The 23679-nt window shown below is 48.1% G+C and overlaps 1 protein-coding gene and 1 long non-coding RNA gene across 7 annotated transcripts in view; both read right to left on the bottom strand.

Moving 5' to 3' along the window:
- S100A2 (S100 calcium binding protein A2) overlaps nt 1-3096 on the bottom strand; it is a 7515-nt gene extending 4419 nt beyond the window's left edge. The window contains exons 1-2 of one of the 6 annotated variants that reach the window (XM_029933244.1): nt 2919-3087; nt 2632-2755 (exon numbers count right to left, since the gene is read on the bottom strand). In XM_029933244.1, the coding sequence (XP_029789104.1) occupies nt 2632-2755; nt 2919-2934 (140 nt within the window). In that variant the 5' untranslated portion in view covers nt 2935-3087. Of the gene's footprint in view, nt 1-129; nt 276-2631; nt 2772-2816 lie in introns of those variants that run through there. The other 5 variants (XM_029933242.1, XM_029933243.1, XM_029933248.1 and 2 more) reach the window with 5 other exon arrangements.
- A 405-nt stretch (nt 3097-3501) lies between these two features.
- On the bottom strand, nt 3502-18067 carry LOC115286908. The gene is made up of 4 exons (XR_003906333.1): nt 17995-18067; nt 5539-5606; nt 5173-5218; nt 3502-3616 (listed from the first exon to the last, which is right to left on the bottom strand). It is a non-coding gene; the product is annotated as an uncharacterized LOC115286908 (long non-coding RNA).
- Nucleotides 18068-23679: the final 5612 nt, after the last annotated feature.

Genomic DNA, 23679 nt, shown 5'->3' with positions numbered 1-23679 from the left:
CCGGTGTCTCCGTGTTGTGACTTTCTCACTCCGCCGATTTAACCTTACACCAACCAGGGCCTGTGGTAACTGAAAGCCATGGGGCGGGGAGACTGGAGATAGTACTTCGGAGTCAAGGGACGTTCTCACCTCCCAACATCACAAAACTGGTTCTGCTACCAAATCAACACTTCTCCAGATCCCAGGAGTGGCACGGAGACACTGGGCTGGAAAACGGCTTCCGGGCGACACCAGCCCCTGAGGAGGCAGCCTGGCGCTCCCCAGCGGCAGGGACAGGGACCTGGAAGCTGGGAAGGAAGGGACAGGGGGCGAGGCCTGGATGGGGCCCAGCAATTGCCGTATTCCTGAGCCTGGGCATTAATTTGCACGAACTCGCAGTGTGACCTGGGCAACCCCGTCCCCTGCCCCCCTGTCAGCAGCACAGGAGGGTTGAACAGAATGGCCCCAGCGTCCAAGCCCGGTCCACGGGCCTCCGTGAAGGCAGAGAGGCCGGGCACAGCCTGTCCAGGCTCCCGGTCCTCCCGGCGCCGCAGCCGCAGGCGACCCGCCCTGGGTGGCAGGCTTTCCCCGCCTGGCTCCTGCCCCCTGGTGGTTGAGACTTGTCATTGCAGGTTGGTCCCTCGGGGCTCCACGCCCTGCCTCCGACCAGACCCACCCTGCCCCTGACTCACCTCCCAGGAGCCTTCCCACACCCACACCCTCACACCTGCCTGACTTATAAGGTGTTTCCCGGACAGTCTTTGGTGAGCGGGCGGACTTCTGACATGGGAGCTGGATGAAGAGCCTTAAGTGAGGGGCTGGACACTGCCCAGCTCTGCCCACACACCCCTTTTCCCAGGACAGTTTGGCAGAAAGAGAAACGGCTGCAGGGTTGGCCGTGGGGTCATGGGCCCACCGCTAGATCCCCGCCAGGGCCACCATACCTCCCAGCCGCCACCGTTTCACCACAAGCATCTCTGTATTATTCCTCTACCCCCCAAAATATGCTTTGAAATATTTTCTCACAACCAACTGCATTGAATAATTTCTCTAACTACCCCCTCTGTCCGTCTGATGATACCACCACGCAAGAAGCGTGTGCTTTCCCAGAGCTGCAGGGGTGCGGGCTGACATTATGGGACACAGGTGTGCAAGGCGATCTCTGTGTATTATTCCATTTGATTTACACCACAATCCCAGGAAGTTGGTACAATCTCACCCCACTTTACAGCAGAGAAAATTGAGGCTCAGGGAAGTTTGCCCAAGTTCACACGATTAACAAGATATGGCGTAAACACAGGTAATCACAGTGGTCAACTTCCTCTATAAGCCCCAATCATTAAGAACCCCTGATAGGGGCACCTGGATCACTAGGTTAAGCATCGGACTTTGGCTCAGGGCATGATTTTGCAGTTTGTGAGTTCGAACCCCACGTCAGGCTCTGTGCTGACAGCTTGGAGCCTGGAGCCTGCTTCAGATTCTGTGTCACCGCCTCTCTCTGCCCCTCTTTCATGCTCATGCTCTGTCTCTCTCTGTCTCTCAATAATAAATAAACGTTAAAAAAAAAAAAGAATCCCTGAGAGCTCTAACTTTCCAATTTCCCCTCAGACCACCCTCCGTCTCCCTGCCATTCTCTCCCCACACCCACCCCTGGCCTCTTGGACTCACTTCTCGACCTCACAGTGCCCAGAGGCCCATACGACGCACCTGTTCTGGTCTGGCCCCTCCAGCCACCCGCTTTTGCTCTTACCCCAGTTGCACTCGGCCTCTGTTTTAGGCAAGCTTAAAAGAAACCTTCCCCTGACCTCCCACCTCCCCTAGGACCCCTCCTTGCCACAAATCACACCGCGATCCACCACCTAATGACCCAAACCAGAAACCTGGGGGCCCTCCTAGCCTCCTGCTGCCCCTCACTGCCCTCCAGGCCACCTGCCTCCCCTGTATCACTCACCTCTGCCACACTGCCTGGCTGCTGCCGCATCGCTGTACCCAGCGTGGCTGTGGACACGGCGGGACTGTCTTCCTGCCCTCCCCTGCCCGCACTCTGACCCCTTCCCAGCTCTGCCAGGCTGATCTTCCTAAATTCAAATCTGAGCTTGTGGCCCCTCAGGCGAAAACATAGTGACATCTTACAACTTTGAGGAGAAGGTCACCAAGCATGACACACCTTCCCAGGCACCAACCTCGCTGACGCACAGGCCACGGGCTCCCGTGCCTCAAGGCCCTTACCTAAGCCATTCATTCTCTCGGTTTGTCCCCTGTCAATCTCCTAATCTCCCCCGTGCTCAGCTCAAGGATCACCTCCTCTGTGCAGCACCCAGATCTGCTCCCCAGCCTCCCCACATGCTAGACCGCACGCGCACCTGGTTTTTAGGGGTTCTTCCTATGGCCTTCCTGTCCCTTCCCCATAGGAGCAACTTTTCTGAGACTGTTTCTATGTGCCTCCCCCGCCCGCCAGGGCTGCTGAGCAATAGGATGAGTAGCATCCATTCCCAGTGTCCCCAGAGTCTGATGCAGAGCAGATGTCTGGCAAACGGCGAGTGCTGTCCCTCACTGCCACCGTCCTCCCCCGCCCTTCAACACCACACTCCAGACCAGGCTCCATCCCCACCCCAAACCTTCTAGAAACCAACGTGCTACCACTGTACCCACCCAACTCTCTCCAGTGTCACCAGATGCCTCCTCCTTACCCATGCCAGTGCTTTGGGGAAGAGACAATTTAGCTCTGCACTCTCCAGAGGGCTTCTAGCAGGGAGGAGCCCTTCTGCTCTTCCCCCTGTCAACAAGGAAGAGGTGAGGGTCTAGTTTTCTCAATCAGCCAACCGCACCCTTCTCACCTCCCTGGTGAGCCCAGCCCCCAGGGGCAGGGTGCCGCTGGGCAGCTGCTCTGTGAGAAGGTGGGGAAGGCCAGTTCAGGAAGCAGCAGGAGAGGAGCGCACCATTAACCAGGCTCATTCCTCAGGGAATCTGGTCAGGAACAAACCACCTCCAGCCTCCCCCACCAGCACCCATGTCCTCGTGAAGAAAGCAGACAGCCCCCTGCACTGCTGGGCCTCGGGTTCAGGGACTGGCCTCGCCTGGCCACAACTCTTAACAGAGTCAGCGTACAGAGGCCTGTAGCCCCTGAGGTCTGGCGTCTGTCTGACTCAGAAGCCTGAGACTCTCCGCCCTCCTCCCACCCCTGCCTGCAGCTCCCTCTCAGCTTCGCCGGGCCTGGAGGCCAGCTGCTCTCCCAGCAAGCAGCCTGACCTGGTTGGCAGGGTTCTACCCTTTGCCAGAATGGAGTTCTGAGGATGGAAGACGCCACTTGGTGAGACTGGTGCCAACGGGAATCAGCATAAAGCAGAAAGATTAACGATATTCCCAGAAACACCCAACGTGACACACGCATTCTGATAGACCCAGAAACCTCTCAAATCTCAGAAAAGGAATAAGGACAGTTTCAAAAAAAGAAAGTTGACTCAGGAAGGTGAACAGTGACTTAAAAAATTATAGAGTCTTGCTCATGAGGAAGTGGTTTAGAGAGAGACGTGTTAAGAGACAACGCGAGGAAATGGCGGCAGCAGAGAAGACGCTGGGCTCTGGATTTCCACCTCGACCTCACCGTGTCATTGTCCTCTCAGTCAGGGTCTTCCAGCTGTAGGAGACAGAAGCTCGATGCAAACTCAGTGAAGCAAAAAAAAGAGAATATATCGTGTTACATAACTGCTAAAGTCACTGAAACAATTCAAAGGATCCGTGAGCCATGGCCTTGGGGCTAGAAAAGGGGACTCAACGCCATCCATCCGTCCATCCTTCTCTCTTCACTGTCCATGACATGAGCTCGTCTCTCTGTCTCAGCACTGTCTGCACGTTGGCCTTACTCTTACTGCAGCAGGAACGTGTGTCACAGCTTCATAAGCTTAGTACGCATCCCAGGAAGAGCCCTGATGAGTGCTGCTTGGTTCCCACACTTAGCCATGAACCAATGCCAGTGTCCAGGGAGTTAGGGTGCTATGACCAGTGTGGGTCAGGTCCCCAGCTCTGTGGCCAAGGGACTCTCACCAGAAGAAGGATGCAAGTTACCACAGTCACCACACTAGCCATCTGACCTTACAGATGGTCCTTAACCTCCTCTAAACATCAGTCTCCTCTCCAGTGTTGTGAGGACACTACCACACCCTCACGGGCCAAGTGAGATGGCACATACGCAGCACACAGTGAGTACCGGTGAGTGTTTCAGATATCGCAGCAGAAGAAATCATGACCTAGAGTCAGAACCACAGTCATTGTCGAGACGGGGGTGTCTGACATCTCAACAACCTGAAAGTACAATCAACCCCATACATCCCCTAAAATATAACAACAATAATTCAGGGGGCTGGGGGGGGGGGCTCAGTTGGCTGAGCATCCAATTTCGGCTCAGTTCATGATCTCGTGGTTCATGAGTTTGAGCCCCACGTCAGGCTCGTGCTGACAGCTCAGAGCCTGGAGCCTGCTTCAGATTCTGTGTCTCCCTCTCTCTGCCCCTTTCCTGCTCATGTTCTGTCTCTCTCTCTCAAAAATGAATAAACATTTAAAAAAAATTTTTAAAGAATAATTTATTTCTGTTTTCCTTGTTAATATGTATTTGTCCTTTGAAACTTCATTTGGTCATCTGCTAATATCAGGTGTTCACAGTTTAGGAAAAAATAATAAAGTAAATCAGGGGCGCCTAGGTGACTTAGTCAGTTAAATCTCCAGCTCTTGATTTCAGCTCAGGTCATGATCCCAGGGTCATGGAATCGAGCCCCACAACAGGATCTGCACTGACCCCACCTCTGCTTAGGATTCTCTCTCACCCCCTCTCTGCGCCTCCCTACTCACTCTACCGATCTCTCTCAAAATAAGCAAACAAACTTTAAAATAATAATAATAGTAAAGTAAATCTTAAAATTGAGAAAAAAATATGTTTATTTCCTTGATTCTTTCTCCTAGCTTTGAAATTATCATATTTTTCCCACTATAATTGGCAAAACACCCAGGCCCAGCTGCAAAAATAGTGGAGTTTGGTGACAGCCTAGCCCAATCTAGTTCCATGCCTCCCTACCCTACGCTGCATTTCATGGACAAGGATGTTGATGCCCTGCACAGGGTGACCCTCACACCGCCATGCCGGCATACTCCCGAGACCCATTAGGACCATCCACCTCCAGTTACCCTGCCTCTACTCACCAACCAGCCTCCAGCTTGCATTTGGATTCTCAAAAGGACTTTCCTCCTGGGAAGAAATGGAGCTGATTTCTGGAATGTTTGGGTTTGCCATGCCGTTGTAAGAATGAAGCAGAATTAATCTCTCAGAACAAGATCATCACTAAGTGATAAAAAATGACTTTCTGAACCTGTACAGCTTAGGAAACGGAAGTTCAGGGGATTAAGTACAGAACCTGGATTTGAACTCAGGAGCCCCACTCCTCAGTCACCTTCACGGCCACCTCTCCACCTCAGTCTCCTTCCCTGGCTACTTCCTGGCTTCTCTTCCTGTCCCCGTGCCTGCTGGTGGGGCTGTCATTCGTCTCTACCCTTTTCCCTCTTGCTTACAGTTGTCTCCTTCTGCTCTCCCCGTTTCTCATAGCATCATCATCATCATCCTTCAGTGTAGACAACTCCTAAAATGAAAGGGTTTGAATCTGCTCAGCTTAGCCCCAGGTCCTGCTGCCTTCCCAGACATCCCACCCCCAACATGGGCATCACCTCTGCCTTTCTCTCTAGAACCCCAGACCCAGCCAAGCAGCCTTGCCCGCCACAGTGGTGCTGAGCTTTCCTGGGAGCCCACGGAGCTGATCCTTCCTCTCTGTGCCCGCACCTGCAGGCATGAGGCAGCGGCCTCCTGGCCAGTCTCTGCCTGGACTCCCTTCATTCATTCTGATCACCGCTATCCATTGTGTCACTCACTCGCTCAAACACCTCTGAGTCTCTCAACGGACCACCACATCATCTAAACTCTTTAGTGTGGCTCTCAAGGATCCAACTCTCCAGTTCATTCCTTATGCATGCACTCAGCAAACATTTGTTCAGTAGTGACACTGAACTAGGCCCGAGCGACACAGCAGGGAATAGAACAGACATATTCCTGGCCCCAGTGGAGCATGTAATCAAATGGGGAAGATGGGACATAACTATAAAGTGCAAGTGGTAGCAAGGGCTATGAACGAAAACAAAGGAGCTCAAGACTGGGGCGCCTGGGTGGCTCAGTCGGTTAATCCTCCGACCTTGGCTCTTTGGCTCAGGTTATGATCTCATTCGAGCCCCAAGTCGGGCTCTGTGCTGACAGCTCAGACACTGGAGCCTGCTTTGGATTCTGTGTCTGCCTCTCTCTCTGCCCCTCCTCCTCTCGTGCTCTGTCTCACTCTGTCTCAAAAATAAATAAAACATTTAAAAAAAGGTGGGGGGTTCAAGACAGAATCCTCACCTGGGCAGGGAGGCCAAGAAAGGACTTGCTAAGGAGGAAGCCTGAAGGATGAGGAGGCACCCACACGGGGAGGGGAGGGTGTGCATTCCAGGCGAGGCCCAGGGGTCGTAAGGAGTTTGGGGTGTGAAAGAACAAAAGAGCAGTGTGGGCGGGCCATGCGTGGTGAGGGGGAGCAGGGCATGAGTTGGAATTGAGGAAGTCAGGAGGGGTCAAATCACGCAGAGCCTTGTAGGCCAGCATAAGGACTTTGGGTTTTATTCTGAGTACAACAGGAAGCCATTGGAGCATTTTAAGTGAAAGAATGGGCCCAGGGGCACCTGGGTGGCTCAGTCTGTTGATCATCTGACTTCAGCTCAGGTCAAGATCTTGCAGTCTGTGAGTTGAAACCTTGGCATCAGGCTCTGTGCTGACAGCACAGAGCTTGGAGCCTGCTTTGGATTCTGTGTCTTCTTTCTCTGTCCCTCCCCTGCTCGCTCACACTCTATGTCTCTTTCTCCCTCTCTCCCTAAAAAATAAATAAACTTTTTAAACTTAATTAATTATTTAATTAAAATAAAATAAAATATGATTCTGGGGAACTCTCAAAGGATAGCAAAGTAGAGGTGTTTTTAATTTCTCCACTTTGGAGCTCACTAAAAATCACCAAACAAAACAAAATGTAAAGAGAAGGAAAGACCATGTTTAATGAAACTTGTATGGCTGCAAGCCACAAATCCTGAAGGGCACCTGCCAAGTGCAGTTATGCATGGGTCTACGCAAGGGCTTCCCGTTGAAGCAGGAGCCCTTGGGTAGAACGCCCCCTTCCAGGGATAGCCAGTGTCCCTTTGGTGGAGCAGTAACACTGAGGCTGAGGGCAGGCTGAGGAGAGGCTCCCGGGAAGCAGGGAAGGGTGGCTTTAGAAGAAGCCATGCTCTCATGACATTCCTACTGCTTTGTCACACGGCCTCCTAGTCCAGGATGAACCGGGCGGAGCAGAACAAGAGGCAGAGAGTGTCACACCACGTGCCACCAAGTGTTACTGTGACTCTGTCTCCCACATCTCCCTCTCTCCAAAAGCTGAGAGGAGACCCGCGCCTCCACACACCCCCACCCCACCACCTTCAGGTGATAGCTGGCTCTGTTCAAAATAGTTACCCAAAAGGATCTTTTCCTTCTTAATGTTTATTTATTTTTGAGAGAGAGACAGAGACAGAGTCCAAGTCAGGGAGGGGCAGAGAGAGAGGGAGACACAGAATCTGAAGCAGGTTCCAGGCTTCACAGTGGCTCATATGGGGTTGTAAGGACGCAGGACTGAATTTGGCTTCTCAGAATCATCAGACAATAGAAGGGCACACATTGCCCAAGGAAGGAGGGACAACCCTTGTAACACCCAATCAGGAAAGGCCAGCTAACACCTTTAACATTTCTAAGGGCAGGCCTAAAGATAGAAGCTATAGATAATCACCTATTGGTCCTATTGCTTGAGGCTGGGTCCTGGGCCCACTCTGTAATTGGTCAATCCTCTAAATGTTGTGATTGGCTTCCACCCAAAGTATCAATGTATGGTTAAAGTTACTGTCAGTATTGATAGGTGATAGTGATTGGGTCATTGTGTCTATGTCACGATTTCCTGTAACTCTCCCTTTCCAAACTCATAAAGGCCCTGCCCTGCCTTGGTCCGGGGCTCGCTGCATGGATCCACTGCGTTGGTGAAGTCTGTGAGCCCGAGCTTATAAGCCCGTAATAATAAACCCTTTACTTTTGCATGCGTGACTTGGTCTCCCCGGTGGCCTCTGGTTTTTGAGGACGATATTGGAAACTTGGGTATAACAGGGTTACATTAGGGTGACCTGAGCTGAAGTCGAACACTCAACTGACTGAACCATCCAGGCACCCCAAAGATCTTTTTTTTTAAGATTTTATTTTTAAGCAATCTCTACACCTAGCATGGGGCTTAAACTCACCACCTTGAGGTCAAGAGTCACGTGATCCACCTACTGAGCCAGCCAGGCACCCTAGAAAGGATCATCTTTGTAAAAAATTCATGTAATGCAAAGTCCTTTCTAAAAATAAGTTTTAAAAAGAGACACAAAGTTTCAAAGAAAAGATTATAATGCAAAAGTAGTTGGAGAAGGGACAATTAGAAGAATTCCAAAATGAAATAATAGGGAAAGGTCAAAACATTACATAGATAAAGGCCATATTTAAAAATAAACACAATGGGAAACAAAATCAGTAGTATAATGAATAGATTTAACAAAATCAGAAAAGGGGACTGGAAAGCACAAACTGAAAATGACATTTTGGATCGGAGAGATGTGGCAAACTCAAAGTCCAACCAACATAGAATTAGTATTCCTAAAGAAGAGAACAAAACAAATAGAACAAAATAATCTAAAAGAAACATTTGACTCTAGCTCTAATGAGCACACCATACTCCAAGAGGAAAAAGGACCCTGAATTATCAAAACCAAGACATACACTAAAGTTATCGTGATAAAAAAAAAACCTTAGCCTTCCATTTTTATCATGTTAAAACACGATGGTCATATTTTTTTAAATCCATAGCTAAGCTCACAAGAAAGTCAAGGCAATCCTCAGAGCCCAATGCAAAGGAAGAATGAAAAACCAAGTGCACAAGAACTCACACCACAGCTGTCCTTGGGAAGGCATGGTTTCTGGTCTCAGAAAACAAAGAACCCCAGTTCTTAAGTTCTCTCTGCAAGTAGCTGGGAATTGGAAAGTCCCCTACACGAAGCAAAGAGCCGCAGAAGAATACTCCCTTCGTGAAAACCTGGACGGAAAGAAAAATCTCCCACCGGCAAACCAAGAGTAAGGAAGGCTGTGTTCCTTGCTGTGGGCTCCGCACGGGAAATCGCTTCCCTAGGGAAGTGTCAGTCGTGGGCCTCCTTTTGTGCAAACTTGGGGCTGTAGTTATAAGGCCAGAATGGTACAGAAAATCCCAAGCAAAAAATTAATATAAAAAGTGGTGCTAAACTGGTGATGGCCTTGGGGCTCTTAGGGAAAGAAAGCAAAGTAGACTTGAGGGCCCACATCCTTGAACCAGACTAACCAATTCTCCCAGATAAAGCTGAGATCAAAATTTCAAAAATTACATAAAATGTATAGTTTTGCAGGAAAACAAAATGTGTGTGTGAGTGTAATTTCTCAACACTAAGAGGGAAAAAAATCCAAACACCTATAACCATTAAAGAAATTGATCAGTAGTATGAATCTAAAGAACAAAGATAAAAATTAAAAATAAAACAGAGATGATTTTTATGGGCAAGTTCATCAAATAATCAAGAGGACAAAACTCACACAAACTTACATTTCCAGAACAGAAACAGGAAATGCTGCCCGGCCTCCCGTGGCAGGTCCGAAGCAGCTTCGTGGTGAAGGCTGCTAGTTGTCCCACTGCCTGCTCTCCCCTTGTTTCCCCGAGCAGGAGAGCCCTTACCCGAAGTTCAAACAAAGGCCACGCTCCCCCGCAGCTAGGTGTAGACCCACGACCAAGCTCTGGCCAAAAGGAGAAGACAGGAGATGCACGGACTTCCGGTTCAGGCCCTTGTTGGCAGAGAACATGCCATTCTCATGGTGCTGCTTAGAAAACGATGAGCAATCCTGACCACACCAACTAGGGACAGCTCATCAGAACCACCAAACCAGCCCTAGACCACCAACCCCCAGACAGCACATGACAAAGAAATAAACTTACACATTGGGGGTAAATATTACTTAAAAGTAAATCTTAAAAAGAAAGAATGAAGAAGAATAAGAAGTCATTTAAAAAAACTAAGTAGACTTATTTAATATTAAAAATGTTAGGGTGCCTGGGGGGCTCAGCTCATGATCTCACAGTTTGTGAGTTTAGTCCCACATCAGGTGAGCCCAGCCCTGCTTCTCTCTCTGCCCCTCACTCACTTGTGTCCTCTATCTCTCTCTCTCTCTCAAAAAAAAAATATATATACACATATATTAGTTTACATAAAGTTGGGAAAAATAAAGGATGGCCACAGTGGAAGAACAAATGGGTGAGTGGGGGAATCACAGCAAGAAAATCTCCCAGAAGATAGACAAAAAGAAGAAAGAGACAGAATATTTTGAAAGGAGCCAAATGACAAAGAGAATAGAACGTTGGTATCAGGATGGGGTTCCCAAAGAGACACGGTAGGGGAAAAAGGAGAAAATGATGGAGAAGCAATGGTGACAGCATCTCTGAGAATTTCGCACTGAAAGGGCTCAGGGTGTGAAGCTGGGTGCCTGAGGGGGAAACACACCCAGACCCATCACACAGGAGCTGAAGACCATCAGAGTCAGATACCATCCTCCAAATGTCATGCACAGGGACAGGCATCAGGCTGACATCAGACTTCTCGCTGGAAACAGTAGACACAAGAAGACAAACCAGCAAACGTTTTACTGGTTTGAGTAACACAGAGTCACTCAAATGTGAAGGTATAATAAAAATATCCTCGGGGCGCCTGGGCGACTCTTGACTTCCGCGCAGGTCATGATCTCCCGGTTCGTGAGTCTGAGCCCCGCACTGGGCTTTGCACTGACTCTGTGGAGCCTGCTTGGGGTTCTCTCCTTCTCTCTCTCTCTACCACACCCCAGCTTGCATGCTCTCTTTCTCAAAATAAATAAATAAACATTTTAAAAATGCCAATGGAATACTAACTTCCTGTGTCACAAAAAAACAAATCCTCAGATACAGTAGGCCTCAGCACGTCTGCAACCCAGGGACCTACACTAAAGAGAGGCACTCAAATAAGAAGAGAAATAAACCCAAGAGAAACAAATCAGGATGATGCCTGAGATATGCAGAGTCAAATTGGTTAAACTGATTATCTGAAAAGGTCAAAGTGGGGGGGGGAGTGTCGGCGGGGGGGGGGGGGGGGGGGGGGGGGGGGGGGGGGGGGGGGGGGGGGGGGGGGGGGGGGGGGGGGGGGGGGGGGGGGGGGGGGGGGGGGGGGGGGGGGGGGGGGGAGGCTGCTGGCCGGCGATGAGCCAGAGCAGAGCGGCCCTGGTGTAGGGTGTGGTTATCAGCCTGAAGAACAGCACTTGAAGGGCAGACTGGGGGCCTCTGTCTGGGGGCCGACCCCAAAGCAGAACTAACTGAATGTTAGGAGCTGTCTGGACGATGAGACAGGACGGAGGAGAGGGCGAGACCAAGCGTATGGAAGTCATTTTCCTGCGAAGGGAAGTATCATCAAATGAAAGACACACTTGGAAATTATTCAGAGAAGTAACAGAGTTTAATTAAAACAGCTGCAACATTTAAAAATACAGAAAGTGGAGCACCTGGGTGGCTCTGTTGGTCAAGTGTCCAACTCTTGATTTCCGCTCAGGTCACGATCCAGGGGTTGTGGGCCCCATGTCAGGCTCCACACTTGCTCAAGATTCGCCCCTTTCCCCCTTTCCCTTACTCACATGCTTGCTCTCTCTCTATATATAAAAAAAAAAACAGAATGCACAATGTTCAAACTATAAGAAAAAAGTTGGCTCTATCCAGTGGAAAGCAAGGAAAAAAACAGTGAAAAAGAAACAGTATAAGGAAAATTTAAATTAAAATGGCAGAACTAGTCCTAATATAATGGTATTTGAAATTAGGATGAATAAAATAAACTAAGGTCTTAAAAGGCAAAGATTCCCGTATCAGGTTTAAAGTATTTTTCACATTATGTTGCATAGAAGAGAAACACTTAAGAGAAAAAAGCTTTTAAAGACGTTTAAAATAGGGGCGCCTGACAGGCTCAGGTCGTGAGCTCGAGGGTCCGCAGCCCCAGCCCCGCCTCGGGCTTGCTGCCATCAGCCTGTCCGCACAGAGCCACTTCAGATCCTGTCTCCCGTTTTCTGCTTGTCTCCAGCTTGAGCTCTCCCATAAATAAATAAATATATATTTTTAAGAATTTTTAACATTTATTTATTTTTGAGAGACAGAGAGGCAGAGCATGAGCAGGGGAGCGGCATGAGGAGAGAGGGAGACAGAGAATCGGGAGCAGGCTCCAGGCTCTGAGCTGTTTGTAAGCACGGAGCCCAATGTGGGGTTTGAACTCACAAACCATGAGATCATGCCCTGAGCTGAAGTGGGATGCTCGACCGAGCCACCCAGGCGCCCCTTTAATGTTTAAAATAAGGAGCACCTGGGTGGCTCAGTCGGTTAAATGTCTGACTCCATCTCGGCTCACGTATGGATCTCAGGCTTATGAACTCAAGCCCCACGTTGGGCTGCACGCCCAGCATGGAGCCTACTTAAAAATAGTAAAAGAATGTAGGGCACGGGGGGGGGGCGCTCAGTTGGTGAAGCGTCTGACTTCAGCTCAGGTCATGATCTCACAGTTCATGAGTTCCAGCCGGGCGTCACGCTCTGTGCTGACAGCTCAGAGCCTGGAACCTGCTCTGGACTCTGTGTCCCCCTCTCTCTCTGCCCCTGCCCCGCTCATGCTCTGTGTCTCTCTCAAAAATGAACAAACATAAAAGTAAAATTAAATTAAAAATAAAAAATATTTAAAATAAAAGAATAGGAGAAAATATACCAGGCAAATATGAAACGTAAGAAATATCAGGGAAGTGGTTTGGATACTTGACAGAGGAGATTGCAGGAAGGAACAATGGCCTCTGCCCGCGAACGCCAAGCTCCGGTGTCCCCTCCCGCGGCCTGCGCGTCCCGTCCCCGAAGAGCGTCCCGAAGAGCCTGGACCACCGCGGAAGCTTTGCATCAGGGGTCTGAGCTTTGAAACAACTGAGGAGAGTCTGCGGAGCCATTCTGAGCAGCGGGGACGCTCACGGGCTCATGGTGACGAGAGGCCCAAGCACCCAGCGCTCGAGAGGGTTGGGGCTGGACGCCTCCCTGTAGAGGAGGTGGACCCAGCCAGGAACGCAAGGCCATGCAAGGTGGGTGGAGAGTTGTGGAAGCAAAGAGGCCTGTCTCGAGGGAAGGTTCTCCAAGACCTGGTGCCCACTTAACGGTGAAAAAAATTTTTATCAGTGGATTTAAAAAGGCACTGAAGAACATCATCCAAGAGATTATTGTTTTTTTTAAGTTTGCTTATTTATTTTTGAGGGGCGGGACAGAGAGAATCCAAAGCATGCTCCTGGCAGTGCAGAGCCAGATTTGGGGCTTGAACTCATGAACCGTGAGATCATGACCTGAGCCGAAATCAAGAGTCAGACTCTCAACCAACTGAGCCACCCAGGTGCTTCTCTATGAAGTTATTTTGAAAAATATGGGAAAACTGAAGTGATGGAAATCATGACTGACCCAGGCAGAAGCAAAAAAAAAAAAAAAAAGAGAGAGAGGGAGAGAGAGAGAGAGAGGCTTTGCTTTTGTAATGCTTGACGACCATGAGTCTGCAGACAAGGTGGTCACGCAGAAACGCCATGCTGTGAGTGGCCACAGCTCCAAGTAAGGAGAGCCCTATCTAAGCGGGAGACGGCTAGTGCTTCCCCCAGCCAGAGGTCAGGGTGCTTCTGGAAACTTCGGTGGTGGTCATGGAGGTGCTTTGGTGGGAATGACAAATTTGGTCGTGGAGGAAAAATCAGTGGGTGAGGTGGCTTTGGTGGCAGCAACGTGGTGGTGGATATGGTGGCAGTGGGGACGGCTAGAGCAGGTTTGGTGGTGACGGAAGCAGTGTTGGAGGTGGTGGAAGCTATAATGGTTTGGCAATTACGACAATCAGTCTTCAAATTTTGGACCCACGAAAGGAGGAGATTCTGGAGGCGGAAGCTCTGGACCCTGTGGCAGAGGACAATACTGCGCCAAACCACGAAACCAAGGTGGCAGTTCCGACAGCAGCAGCAGCTGTGGCGACAGCAGAGGTTTTAATCACGGCCAGGACGGAGCGGGCAGGAGGGGGGAGCCGGAGGCTGACAGGGAGGCTACGGCTTACAACCCATTTGTGGACTCGGCAGAGCCCAGTGCGGCAGGACCCAGCTGCTACAGAGAAGACATGTTTTAGACAATACTCGTGTGTACGGGCAAAAGACTCCAGGACTGTTTGTGTGACTAGTTGTATAGCAGGTTATTTTCATTTCTGTTCTGTGGAAAGGGAAAAGCATTCCAACAAAGAGTTTTAATACAGATTTTTTTTGCACCCATGCTATTGATTGCTAAATGTAATAGTCTGATCATGATGCTGAATAAATGTGCCTTTAAAAAAGATACAAAAAGAGGTACCTGGGTGGCTCAGTCGGTTAGGTGTCCGACTTTGGCGCCGGTCATGATCTCAAGATTAGTGAGCTCGAGCCCCAGGTCGGGCTCTATGGTGACAGCTCAGAGCCTGGAGCTGCTTCGGATTCTGTGCTTCCATCTCTCTCTGACCCTCCCCTGCTCATGCTCTGTCTCTGTCTCTCTCAGAAATAAATAAACATTAAAAAAAAATTTTAAGATGGAAAAAAATGAGACAAAGAGAAACATAATATAGTAAAATACAAATATCACAAATATAAAAGCACCAATAATATAGCCTCAAAATATAAAAAGCAACAACTAACAAACCTTTTGGAAGAAATAAGTAGATAAATTGTGGTTGGAGATTTTAACACAGTCTTCTCAGAAACTGATCAAGGAGATAAAAATAAGCAGAGATATAAAATAGCTGAATAATCATTGATAAATTCAAGTTATTGGCAAATTTAGACTTCTTCGCCCAACAAAGAGAAAATATACATTCTTCTCTAACACATGTATCTCATGCAATATTGAATATGCTCTAGGACACAAAAGGAACCTCAATAAATTCTAAAGAATCATTATTATACAGATGGTAATTATAATTATGCTTTCTTGCTCTTATAAAAATTTCTAATTAACAGGTAATATAATCATTTTAAAAGAAAGAAAAAACTGAAACAGTCCTAATGTCTATCAACAGGTGTATGGATAACTAAATTACAGCATATTCAAACACTGAAATATAATACAATAGTAAAAATGAATGAACTCCATCAATCTCTTAATTTAAGCAAGAAAACAATTTTCAGGGGCACTGGGTGCTCACTCAGTTAAGTGTCTAACTTCAGCTCAGGTCATGATCTCTTGGTTTGTGGGTGGGAACCCCACTTTATATTCTGCTTCGGATTCTGTGTCTCCCTCTTTCTCTGTCCCTGCCCCACTCATGTTCTCTCTCTCTCTCTCTTTCTCTCTCTCTCAAAAATAAATAAACATTTAAAAAATTAAAAATTTTTTTCAGGGGCACCTGGCTGGTTCAATCAATAAAGCATGCAATTCTTGAACTTGGGGTTGTTAGTTTGAACCCCACATTGGTTGTGGTGCCTACTTAAGAAAAAATAAAGGAAAAAAAAAGGAATTTGCAGAAGAAGCTGTACATTATGATATCATGTAAAGTGCAGAAACATACAATACTAAATAATATATTGCTTAGGAATATGTACATATGTGATCAAAATTATTTTTTGAAAATTGAGGGAATCATAAATGCACAATTCAAGATGGTGGCGATGGCCATCAAGAGGCCAGGCGACATAAGGCTGCACATGGAAGGTTTAGATCTGTAAGTTTTGTTTTATTTTAAGTGATCTAAAGCAAACATTTTTCATATTTTTAATGTTTATTTTTGAGAGAGAGAGAGCGTGAGCAAGGGAGGGGCAGAGAGAGGGAAGACATGGAATCCAAAGCAGTAAAGCAAGTATTTTTTAAATGGTCAAATTCAACAAAGTTTATAGTTAGATATGCCACTATTTTCTATGCTTTTCTATACACTTGAAATATTTCATCATTAAAATAGTAGGAAAAGAAAAAGGAAAAAAGAAGAAGAAAAGAGAGCATCCATGAAGAACAAGCAGGCCGCATATAAGGTAGGAAAACCGTGCTAGCCTGAGATTCTCCCATGATCCTCCTAAGGGCTGCAGACGCGGAGCTCAGAGAGAGCCCGTGGCCGAGGCCGCTTTGCCGGGTCAGGCTGAAGGACCCAGGGGACACAGAAGCCAAGAGCCCTTGGGAATCCCACAAGCCAGATGAATCAAATAAAGGCTGCACGAATGGAGAAGCCAAGCTGAAAGGTCTGTCTGTGAGCACTGGGTTCCTAGAGCGAAGACTAACATTGCCTTGGAGATCATGGTTACAAAACAGAATATAAATACCAGAAACGTCGACATTTTAAAATTAACTAATAGACCCATCAGAAATTGGTAGATTGGGACAGAGAGAAGGGAAGTGTAAAGGTTCTGTTTTCCTCATCTTTTCAGCAGAGTCTAAAGATGTTGTCTACGATGAAAATGTGATTAGGAGTTGTTTTTTAATCTCTAGAATCTTTTACAAATTAATGTTTCTTGGGGCGCCTGGGTGGCTCAGTAGGTTGAGCATCTGACTTTGGCTCAGGTCATGATCTCACAGATTCGTGGGTTCGAGCCCCGCGTCAGGCTCTGTGCTGACAGCTGGCTCAGAGCCTGGAGCCTGCTTCGGATTCTGTGTCTCCCTCCCTCTCTCTCTGACCCTCCCCTGGTTGTGCTGTCTCTCTCTCTCTCTCTCAAAAATAAATAAAAAACATTTAAAAAACAAATAAATAAAAACTAAAGAAAAATTTACTTAAAAAAAATAAGAGGTTGACGCAGGGCAAGCAGGAAGCAGGAGACTGCCAGTGCAGGGTGGGGGGCAGGGGGGTCTCAATGACAGGGGGAGCATTAGAGAGGGAAAGAAGTGGGACCTTTGAGACTGAAATTTGAGGTGAACCAACCTCACGATGGATCGGACATGGGGAGGGAGGGAAAGGAAGCCCATGGGAAGACGTTGATTGGACTCAGGCTGAGTAGATGGGGCGGGTGAGGGGGTGGACTTGGAGGGAAAACCGGGAGTTCGGTTTGGGACTTGTGTATTTCAGATCCTGCAAGACACTCGTGTGGACGCTCGTCTGTTCGGCCAGCACTGCACCCTTCCTGTGCGAGGCGCGGAGCACAGCCCAGGGGACACCACAGCAAGGTGACTCTCCCTCCTGGAGCTTGCCTTGAGGAGAAACCACGAAGGATGTGAGAAGCGTGCAGTAGTTCAGAGGTTACAAGTGCAATGGAGAGAAATAAAGCCGGAGGGAGGAAGCGCCTGCCGGGAGGTTCAGTTTTATGCAAAGTGGCCCCTTAAGCAAAGGCCTCAAGTAGCAGAGGTGGATCTTGGGGAAGAGTGGGGCTTCTCACAGCCCTGGAAGGACCTTCACTTTCACTCTGAGGGAAATGGGGAGCCACTGGCAGAAGAGGGACATGATCTGATTTACATTTGGAATCACTGGGGCGCCTGGGGGGCTCAGTCAGCTAAGCATCTGACTCAGGTCATGATCTGACAGTTCACGAGTTCGAGCCCCGCATCGGACTCCGTGCTGACGGCTCGGAGCCTGGAGCCTGCTTCGGATTCTGTGTCTCCCTCTCTCTCTGCCCCTCCCCCACTCCCACTGTGTCTCTGTCTCTCAAAAAGAAACATTTAAAAAAAAAAAGGAAAATCAGTCTGGCTGCTGTAAGAGTATATTAGGATGTAATATAGTCGTCGCCCCCCCCCCCACCGTGAGGAAGGTTTCACGACCCCCAGGGCACGGCTGAAGTCTGAAACTGCCCGTGGTGCCCAACATTACTCACACTCCTTGTTCCCACACGTGCCTCACCCATGAGGAAGTCTAAGTCACAAAGCAGGTTCAATAAGAGATGGACGTGATCCTGAGGAGGTGGATGGTGTGGACCCAGGACCTGCCAGGGAGGCTACTCTGACCTTTTGACCTCACACCTTCTGAGCACTGGTTGATGACACCACAGAAAGCAAAGTCACAGAAAAGGGGGACTGCAGTACATGTCCCTCTACAGGGGCAGGGGGTGGGGCGCCTGGGGGCCCAGTTGGTTAAGCGTCTGATTTTGGCTCAGGTCATGATCCCACAGGTCATGGGGTCCAGCCCCGCATTGGGCTCACTGCTGTCAGCACAGAGCACTTCAGACCCTCTGTCCACCTCTCTCTCTGTCCCTCCCCTGCTCATGCTCTCTGTCTCTCTCTCTCAATAAATAAATAAAAACTTTAAAAAAGTTTCTTTAAACATTTATTTATTTTTGAGAGACAGAGCATGAACAGGGGAGTGGCAGAGAGGGAGACACAGAATCTGAAGCAGGCTCCAGGCTCTGAGCTGTCAGCATGGAGCCCGATATAGGACCCAAACTCATAAACCGTGAGATCATGACCTGAGATGAAGTCAGCCGCTTAACCTACTGAGCCACCCAGGCACCCCAATAAAAACGTTTTAAAAAATAAAATAAAGGGGCAAGGGGAGACGCTGGGAAATCATTAGAAACCTAGTCCAAAAATCCAAGTGAGGGATGACAGGACTCCGATGGACGTGTCAACAGTCGAGGGAGAAACACGAATGTTCTGGATGCAGTTTGAAGGTAGAACTGCCAGGATCTGAGGACAGGCTGGATGTGGGAACCCAGGGCACTGCACAATTCTGTCTTGAGAAGGGGGGGGGGGGCAGAGGGAGGCCAGCAGGGGTGTGTTCTCTGACATCTGAAGCTTGAGTTGCCCTTTAGACAGGACCCCTTCTCGCTGGCCTCTTGCCCTTGACATGGTCATGGGCACCCAGCAGGAACTCACTATCCCCGCTTTCGTTATGCACCGGATGGTTTCCTGCCTCCTTGCTGGTGGTATCTCTCCGTTCAGGACAGAGACAGAGGCGCGCCTGGCGTGCAGGGAGCACCCAGTAAGTCCACGTTGACCTCACAAAAGAGTCTCCACTGTTGCCACCTTAGTTCAGAACACAAGTGTAGTTGAGAGCAACTGCCTGGAATCAGCATGCCACCGCTTACTGCTCCAGGGTCTCCAGCAAGTTCCATAGTTTCTCTGTGCCTTGGTTTCCTCATCTACTAAATAGAGAAAACAGAAGAACTTACTGCATTGGGCTGTGGGGATTAGGGAGTTAACCCATGCAAAATACTCAGAACAGGCCTTGGTATAGAATAAGTACTTGGCAAAAATTAGCTATTATTTGTTAAAAATTACCTCCTCACTCGTCTCCCTGCATCCACTCCGCCCTTCTCTTAATCTTTTCCATATTGCAGACTAAAATTATTCAAAATGCAACTCTGATCACATCACATGCACAAGTGCACTCACACACTCACATCGCTGAAAAAACCATTCAGTGGCTACAAATCATTAACATGCCCCCCAAGTCCTGCACACCCCTCCAGCCTTGCTTTGTGTCTCTGTCCATTTGACTCACTTACCCTCAGAAACTCGGGTTCATCACGCTCCCTCCTGCCACAGGGCCTTTGCATGCGATGGTACCTCTGTCTGGGGAGCCCTTCTCCCCTCAGTTCTGCCCTTTGTCTGTCCTGCTCATCTTGCACATCTCAGCTCAAGCATGGCTTCCACGAGGGTGCTCCCCACTCCTGGGCTAAGTCATATTTCTTTGTTAAAAATTGTCACAAGTGTGATCCTCCAAAGTTACCCCCATTTGTAAGTATCCATTTGTTTGTGTGACCATGTGGTTATTTGCTGTCCTCCCCTCTAAACTGAAAGTCCTGTAAAATCAGGAGACATATCTGTTCCCACTGTCTCTGTCGCAGCGTCTACCATGTCTGCCACGTACAGGAAACTATATTCAGAATGAATGGCTGGTCTGCAGCAGAAGCGCCTCAGCCCACACACAGGGGCACGCTTACCCTCCATGACTACCAGGGTCGAGACGCTGACAAGCGTCTCTGCCCTTTGGGTGGTTCACACAGAAGTCAGTGAAAGTTGGGTCACTGGTGACCAGCAGTGTGAGTGTGTGTGTATGTGTGTGTGTGTGTGTGTGCGTGTGTGTGTGTGTGTGCACTTGTGACGTGATCAGAGCTGCAGTACGGAAGGGGTTAAGAGAGACGGGCAGAGAGGATGCCAGCAACCAGAAGCGTGTTCTGCCTGTCACGTCCCCTAGTGGAGCCTCCATGTCTTCACCTGCAAAACGTGGATCATGATTCCCACACCACAGGGTTGTCAGGAGTGCCCAGTGAGCCTCAGATAGGAAAGTGCTTTTTAAAACTTTTAACATGGGGCCCCTGGGTGCCTCGGTTGGTCAAAGATCTGACTCTTGACTTTGGCTCAAGTCGTGATCTCATGGTTTGTGGGACTGAGCCCTGATTCCTCCTGTCTCTCTGCCCCTCCCACTCTCAAAATAAATACACTTAAAAAAAAAACTCTTAACATTAAACAAGCTGAAAAATTTAGTTTTTCAAAAGGAACTTTACCAGGAATATGAATGGAAAGAAAAACCAGATGTACAAGAAGGTACAGAAGCTGACATGGGTAGCTTTAGGCTCCTCGCCCTAGTGTGACAAGATAGGCCAGAATCTCACCTACATACGGGTTTGAGGGGCACAATTTCTCGGGCACCCACCACCTCAGTGTCAGGTGGTGAAGACGCAAGACCCGGCCCCTGTGAGACCCCAGACAGAGGGACCCATCTCAGCCCAACTCTGGGACCCCGAAGAAATCTGCTTCTGCCCCCACAGTCCCGGGGCTGTCCCGCCCTGCAGAGGCTGCTCCCATCCTCCAGGACCTCTTTGGCTCCACACCCCGAAGCCCCTGCCTCTCTGGCCCCCTATCGACCCTGAGCATCCACCACAGAGTCAGGACTCCGGCTTAGACCCCTAGACCCGGGTCACACACATGCGTGTTTGTTTCCCATCAGCTTTCCTAAAGTCTTGGGGGGGGGTGTCCAGACAACAGTCAGGAGCAGCGAAGGGAGCATAGCCCCTTATCTCAAAGAAGAAAGAATGGGTCCTAAGGAACAGGGCTGGGATTGACTCCCAGACCCCTAGCTCTCTCTGGTGTCTGACCTGGAGGGGACACTCGCGTCCCTCCTCGGTGCCCCTCTCCCTTTGGAAGGAGGGATGGAAATGCTGAGTGGGTGGGAGGGAATGGGCACAGGTAGAAAGTGAGGAAGGAAGGGCCATTCTATTCTAGGCTGCTTTGGGATCTTCAAGGCATCCCTGACACCTAGGGCTTCAACTCCCACCCGATCATCATCCCTGCTCTGTTCTCCCAGAGGCTCTTTGCCCCTTTTCCTCCCCACCAGGTCTGCCCCTCCCCTGCCTCCATTCCCGCTCAGCTCAGGTCTCCTCCCAAGCACCCCACACCGACCTCCAGTGACACGGCCACTCCCTGAAGCAGCATTGTGTAGTCATAGGCCTCTCTTCTGTGCTCCCTCAGGGAACTTTGAAAACAGCTATGTATTGCCTTGTGTGTGTTTTAAGTGGACAGCTAAGATGTTTTGTCATCAGTTTAAATCATCACAGAGGGATAATTTCTGAAATGTTTTAGATATTGTGACATTTTAAAATAAAACCATTAAGACTTTTAAATTTGTGTTCAATGAAATCTAAACATCACAATGGTTTGATACCATCCATTGTCTCTCTATATACACATAATAGAACTAGACAGAAGATCAGTAAGGAGACACAGACACTTGGAAGGCACCATTGACCCCTGGACCCGTCAGACACACACAGAGCACCCCACACCGCAGCCACAGAACACGCATTCTTCTCCAGCACACAATGAACATGCTTCCGGGCAGATCACATGTCAGGCCACAAAACAATTAGGGTTGGAATCATACCAAATGTCTTTTCCAATCATAAAGGAGTGAAATGAGAAATCTATAGCAGCAGGAAAACTCAAAAATTCACAAATATATAGAAATCGAATGACCAATGATCCAAATAAGAAATCACAAGGGGACTTAGGAAATACCTCAAAATGAATAAAAATGAAAATACAAAGAGGGGCACCTGGGTGGCTCAGCTGGTTAAGCAGCTGACTGTGGCTCAGGCCATGATCTCAACAGTTTGTGAGTTCAAGCCCCACATCAGGGTCTGTGCTGACAGCTCTGAGCCTGGAGCCTGCTTCAGATTCTGTGTCTCCTTCTCTCTCCCTCCCCTCCTCACACACACACACACACACTCTCTCTCTCTCTCTCAAAAAATAAACATTGAAAAAATATAATAAATTAATAAATAAAATTAAAAATGAAGTAAACAAATAAAAATGAAAACACAGTGTACCAAAATTTAAGGGATGCAGCAAAAGCAGTACCAAGAGAGAAATTTCTAGCAGGGAGTATCGACATTAAAAAAGAAGAAAAAGGATTTGCTGGGCAGTGGAAACACTCTTCACTATACTATAATGATAGTGACATGTCCTCACACATTTGTCCAAACCCATAGAAGGTACACTAGCAAGAGGGAACCTAATGCAAACTATGGACTTTGTGTGGTTGTGATGTGTCAGTGGAAGTTTGTCAACTTTAACAAAGTTTACTGCTGGCCACCCTGGTGGAGGCGTCAGTGATGGGGCGGGCTGCCCACATATATGTACAGTTTTGCTGAACATAAAACTGCTCTAAAAAAAAAATCAAGTCTTGGGGCTCCAGGATAGCTCAGTTGCTTAAGAGTCTGATTGTTGATTTTGGCTTGGGTCCTGATCTCATGGTTCGTGGGATCAAGCACCACGTAGGGCTCTGGGCTGACAGTGTGAAGTCTGCTTGGGATTCTCTCTCCTCTACCTTCGCTCCTGCCCTGTTCTCTCTTTCTCTCTCTCTCTCTCTCTCTCTCTCTCTCTGTCTTTATCTTCTCTCTCTCTCTCCCTCTTTCAAAATAAATAAATAAACATTTAAAAAAACAGAGTTTCAATGTAACTTTACTCCTCAAGGAACTAGAAATAGAAAAATAGACTAAACCCAAAGTTAGTACAAATAAATAATAAAGATTAGAGCAGAAATAAATGAAATAGAGAATAAAAACAATATAAAAAATCAATAAAACTAAGAGTTGGGTTTTTTTTAAGATCAACAAAATTGACAAATCCTTATTTATATTAACTAAGAGAAAAGAGAAGACTTAAATTGCTAAAATCAGAAATGAGACAGGAGACATTACAGCTAATGCCAAACAAACTATAAGGATCATAAGACGCTACTGTGAACAATTATACACCAACAAACTGGACAACCTGGGAGAAACGGACACATGGCTAGAAACACACAACCTAGCAAGACTGAATCATGAAGAAACAGAAAATCTAAACAGACCTATAGGTTGTAGGGAATCAGTAATCAAAAACCTCCCAACAAAGAAAGGTCCAGGACCAGATAACTTCACTGGAGAATTATGCCAAATGTCTAAAGAAAATTAATACCAATCCTTGTTAAACTCTTCCAAAAAGTTGAAGAGGAAAAAACACTTCCATCATTTTATGAGTCCAGAATTACCCTGATACCAAACCCAGACAAAGACACTACAAGAAAAGTACATACCAATATCCC

The sequence above is a fragment of the Suricata suricatta genome, chromosome 3 (assembly GCF_006229205.1).
Source record: "Suricata suricatta isolate VVHF042 chromosome 3, meerkat_22Aug2017_6uvM2_HiC, whole genome shotgun sequence".
Lineage (NCBI taxonomy): Eukaryota > Metazoa > Chordata > Mammalia > Carnivora > Herpestidae > Suricata > Suricata suricatta.
The sequence above is the reverse complement of the archived record's forward strand: the minus strand, read 5'-3'. Positions and strand labels throughout refer to the sequence as shown.